Below are 5,135 nucleotides of genomic sequence, written 5' to 3' on the forward strand. Positions count from 1 at the left end.
AAACTCTGCTTCGATAACGATCGAATCATAACGTGATATCTCAACTTCAATGTGAATTATTTAAAGCCAGTAGAATGAACTCTTCGAGACTTGCCAAGAAAGTTCTTTCGATCTCTTTCTCTCTCTTCCTTTTTCTATTTCTTTCTCTCTGTCTTAAACAATCAAGAGAAGAGGTATGGAGGGAGGATGAGTCTTTCTTTTTTTATTTTCAATCACAACTACTTTACGCGAGACGTGCGACGATTATTCTTTCGTATTCTTCTCGACGCGATAAAAAATCCTAGAAAAAAACAAATAGAAATAAATAGCAAGAGAAATTGATTTGCGTCGCGAGAATGTGACAAAAACGTAAATTGTGAAAAGACGTAAAAACATAAACTTGATTCGTTGAGTTTTCTTGTCGGAATTCTTGTCGGTGGAGTAAAAATTAAAATTATTTAACATAGTTTTACTAATTTAATAATAGATGTTGAAATAGGATATGAAAAAAAAGAATATAATGAATAAAATATATAATAATTTCGTAAAAAATATATACAATATAAATAAGTAGAATTATTATCAAATACAGATTATATGTGCATATAATTAGATATTATCTGCACATAAATATTTTTAAGATTAATAAATATTTTGGTTAAAAACTATTGACTAAATATATATTAAAATAAATATTCTTATTCTATTTGTATTATTAAGATGCTATAATTAATCAAATGTTCCTCCTTCTCGGTTTATTAGAGTGTGCCGAAACCCGCTGAACCGGCAGCACCTTCTTCAGATGGATTACCGCGTAAACAAAGCAAAATTACGATAATACCGAAGCAGCCGAATGAAAAGATCAATGAAAAGATTAATGAAAAAATTCCAAGTGGTCGACCGCTGCCAACGAAGCCGCGCGAGAATGGACGACAGGAGCCAAATTCGAGACCGCAACTCGAACGACAGATCCGTATCGAGAAATCTCGATCACGAGGTGACATTATACCACTCTCAAAGAGTGAGAGCACCACAGGTACGAAAGGCGATTATCGCCATTCCTTCCCGTAAATTCTGTCATTTACAATGTCCAACGTTTAATTCTTTCAGATTGTCCGTGAACTTTCTTTATCGCGATCAGTGGAACAAAATCGGAATGGATTCCGATCGGAATTATTCAATTATTTCCTAGATTTCTATTATGTTTTCTGGAGAAAACGGAATAATTCTGATCGAAATTCATTCCGACTTTGTTCCATGATAGGTGCCCAGACAATAGAATAGATCGATTGTAGAAACGTAGAATTAAGAATAACTTTAGTGATTAAATAAAGCAAAGCAAGACTTATTTAATAATTTCCGTTATGAACAAATGAATCAGATGATATTGGCATACATGAATAAGAAATATAACAATATGAATTTATAAAACATCACGAATACTGAAAGAATTAAATCTGACATATTCGTAAAGTATATATCCCTGTTTTATTTCAATGAAATTTGAAGTATATTTGCGGAACAAGAGAGAGTAAAACTAAAGAACACACACACAGACCAATCTCTTAATTGTATCTATTACATAAAACGGAAGATATACTTACACACTCTATTTTATACACAAATTATAACTTTTATGCATTGTAATATCACACTTTTTTAAATAACGAGAACCTTCTATGCCAAGGTGCACCAACTTTATCGAAGAGCTCGTCGCGAGCGAACTTTCCACCACCACCACCCCCGCGGCCGCCACCACCACCACCCAGTCGTACGATTCTCAAGGACCTAGAGCCTCTCAACGAGGATCAAATGCAGAAGTTGGAGATATTGAAATCCAGGCCGAGGAAACGGCCAGATTGGGCCAGCATGATGAAGGAAGTCGAGAGTGGCAAGACGCTCAAACACGTCAAGTGTAACGACCGGAGTGCGCCTTTGATCGAAAGGGTGAACAAAGTCACGGCCGATCCAGCAGGTGATCGTCGAACCTTCTTCGATCCTCGTCTGGTGCCTATGAGGCCGTATCTTCCCCCTTTATAGAAAGTATCCTCTCCTTAAGAAGAGAAATCGTCGTAGAGAGAAAGACAGTGTTTTGATAAGCTTCTCTTCCTCCGTTTTTTTTTCGTGCAACCGTTTGAAGAAACGCTGGCAACATAATACAATCAATTGAATACACAAGCAAAAATGTCGATTAATATAACACGTCCTGCCGCGTTTCATTTGTAGCGTAAATAGCCAGCAGTATTGTTCTGTTGTTGTCGTCCCCTCCTTTGAATGTTCCCGAACTACCACTACCCTCGCCGATAGATGAGCCACCGTTTATCCATTGTTAAACTGTTGGACTAATTAAACTGTTAATTGATTATTGTTGAATTAACTGGTGTCTTCATGTTTGTCAATGGGTTTACCAATATTCCGCTCTCCATTTTTTCTCCTGTCGCATAAATGAGCAAAATTTTTCGCTCTTTGAATTAACGTCCTCAACGAGAAATGAGAATTCAGAGAGACGGGTGTACTCATCTTACTTATTAAAAATGTATATCGATGCGTTGAATATCAATTAATAGTTTTCATAAAATTTCATATGACGCGTCTGTCAGGCTGAGCAGTGTTCTTTAGAACACTCCTTATTTATTATCCTTTAGTCACAAATACATTTTAAAAGAAATAAGGTGACAATTGTATTCAGAATTAAATGTCTAACGATTCAGATTTTAAGACAAAAAACATGATTTTATTTTACGATTTTAATTTACATATATTTTTAACACTGTCTTTTTTAAAAGTTCTAATATATATAATGTAATGTAAAACTAATGTAAAACTATATTTTTATATTATGTTGCGAAAATGTATATTTTTTATTGCTGCACAAAAGATGTTGCGATGGTATATTAAATATTTTGTGTTTATAAAGCACTTTGTATTTTTTCTTAAAAGGCAATGAAGAGCCAGAAAAATATATATGTATTTTTATGCTGATCGATTGTCTCTCTCTGCTAGGCAAGGCCCACTTCGTATTCGAATCCGAAAAGTCGAATATGCACAATCAGTTGCTGAAACAGATTCAACAGGGCGTGAAGCTCAAGACTGTGAAGACGAATGACCGTTCAAAACCAATGCTGGAGGGACTAAGAAAATTCCGACGACAAATGACTATTGAGGAGCAAATTCAAAAGGCTGAGGAGGCGCCCGTAGAAGAAGTTATTCAAGATGAAATGGATGATATTGATGCTGTTAGAGATGATTTGCAAAGCACTAAGCAGATGCTCGCGATGGAACTTAGAAACAAAGAAACCTTAGAACGGGACAACAAGCGATTGCAGGTAATTGGACTAAAACTTGATATTTGGTATTTTAGGAAAAGCTTTCAATAAAGTTTGTATTTATTTTATCCAATCCTACTTAGGATCCTATTTCATAATCTTACCTAAGTAAAGCAAATTAATATTGACCTGCTCGGATGAGGAAGAAATCGAAGGGTTAAAGAAATAGTTAAAGATCACTTTTTATAAAATAATTTCATGTGCAGGCAAGAATTTTGAATCTCGAGGCAGAAGTAGAACGTATGAAGTTACAAAAGAATACCCAAGAAAACAAACAACAGGATGAGAAACTTACGGAATCTTTGAGGCAGGAAGTGCAGCAAGCGAGAAAAGATGCAGAAAAAGCGGAGAAAGAATCAGTCATCGCCGCCGAGGAAAGAAATAAGGCTAGAAACGAATTAGAAGAAATGAGAAGAATGTATGCAGCGTTAGAAAAGCGTATGAAAGCTGGTGCGTGATTAAGAATGTCCGCTTTGCTAAAAGCTAGTGATTTATGAACTGCGTACTCATCTGAACTCATCACACTCTCCCTATAATCGCTTTGAATTAATCGCTTTTCAAGCAAAATCTTATTATCAATTTCACGCAAATCATATCTATTCTTATGCTTTATATTAATGTCCGACAAACGTCAACTAACAATAACATAATTATTGTTAGTTATAATTTCTCACTTAACAGTATAACATATTTCTACGTAATAATTATGTTGTTGAATGGAAAATTGTATTGTAATATTAACTAACATGTTATGTTGCTATTAATTGCTAGAGATAAGCTTTTATTAATCATATTTCTTTGCTTCGCCTTCCTTTGCTTTGCTTATCAGAAGAAGAGCTTACGCCAATTGAAGCTGAGCCGATAGTGGAGTTAGCAGAAGATTGGGAAGACCTAGGATGGTACAATGTTGCAGGAATGGCACTGGCTGGTTGTCCAAGCGCGAAGGACGTAGCCAAGATTGCATCACAAAAGAGTATAGACAAACAGGATATTCGCAGCGCGAGCGAGGAGGAAGAGGAAAGCACAGAAGAAGAAGAAGAGGAAGATGAGGATCCTAAAGTCGCAGCAGAGAGACGTGCGCAAAGAGAGATCAAGCTTCTCACTTCGAAAATTAAGAATTTTATGTAAGTATGGCGAAGATCTATACAAATCACAGTGAGTGATCGTATCTATACATTGAATAATATTTAAAATTATATACTAAATTATCTATAAATAGAGATAAAGCTGTGAATGCCAGGAAAGAGAGACACGCGCTAAAGGAGCAGATCAAACAGCAGCAGAAATTATTGGTGGAAGAAAAGAAAAAATACAAGCAGCTGCAGAAGCAAGTGGACAAGATGGCGAAACTGATGGGAGATACCGACGACGAAGAGGAAGAAGTAGAAGAAGAGGAGGAAGAAGAGGAAGAGACGGAGTCTGAGGAGGAATCAGAGTCTGAAGAATCAGAGGAAGATGAGTCCGAGTCTGATGATGATCAAGCACCTATCGAGAAGCGCAAAAATAATTTGCAAGTAAGTTGCGGACAAATATATCACGATTGAACTTTTGAATTGCATTCCTACGTCTATCTCTTTTTCAGAAACGTGTGACGAAACACGAGGGACGATTGGCAGCCTTGAAAAAGGGCAACTACTTGTTGAAAGCGCAGGTAGACAGGATCAAAGACAATTTAATGAAGCAGCGAGAAGATAGTCTCTCCCTGCAGGAGGATCTTGATTCTGTCTTAGCCGAACTAGGTTAGACTAAAAAACAGCCTAAACAAAGAATATTTCCAAAGAATGTATCGTATGCAAATGCACATATTGAAATATAGACAATTGTATGTTA

The 5,135-nt window shown here is 36.1% G+C and overlaps 1 protein-coding gene across 1 annotated transcript in view; it reads left to right on the plus strand.

Moving 5' to 3' along the window:
• The window catches only part of LOC108752625 (DNA ligase 1-like), a 7,905-nt gene extending 2,770 nt beyond the window's left edge, over positions 1-5,135 (plus strand). Inside the window, exons 2-8 of the mRNA XM_018493593.1 lie at positions 742-1,015; positions 1,667-1,954; positions 2,983-3,305; positions 3,512-3,755; positions 4,219-4,429; positions 4,525-4,819; positions 4,888-5,135. Coding sequence (XP_018349095.1) covers positions 742-1,015; positions 1,667-1,954; positions 2,983-3,305; positions 3,512-3,755; positions 4,219-4,429; positions 4,525-4,819; positions 4,888-5,049 — 1,797 coding nt within the window. The 3' untranslated portion in view covers positions 5,050-5,135. The remainder of the gene's footprint in view (positions 1-741; positions 1,016-1,666; positions 1,955-2,982; positions 3,306-3,511; positions 3,756-4,218; positions 4,430-4,524; positions 4,820-4,887) is intronic.

The sequence above is a fragment of the Trachymyrmex septentrionalis genome, unplaced genomic scaffold, assembly GCF_001594115.1.
Source record: "Trachymyrmex septentrionalis isolate Tsep2-gDNA-1 unplaced genomic scaffold, Tsep1.0 scaffold60, whole genome shotgun sequence".
Taxonomy (NCBI): domain Eukaryota; kingdom Metazoa; phylum Arthropoda; class Insecta; order Hymenoptera; family Formicidae; genus Trachymyrmex; species Trachymyrmex septentrionalis.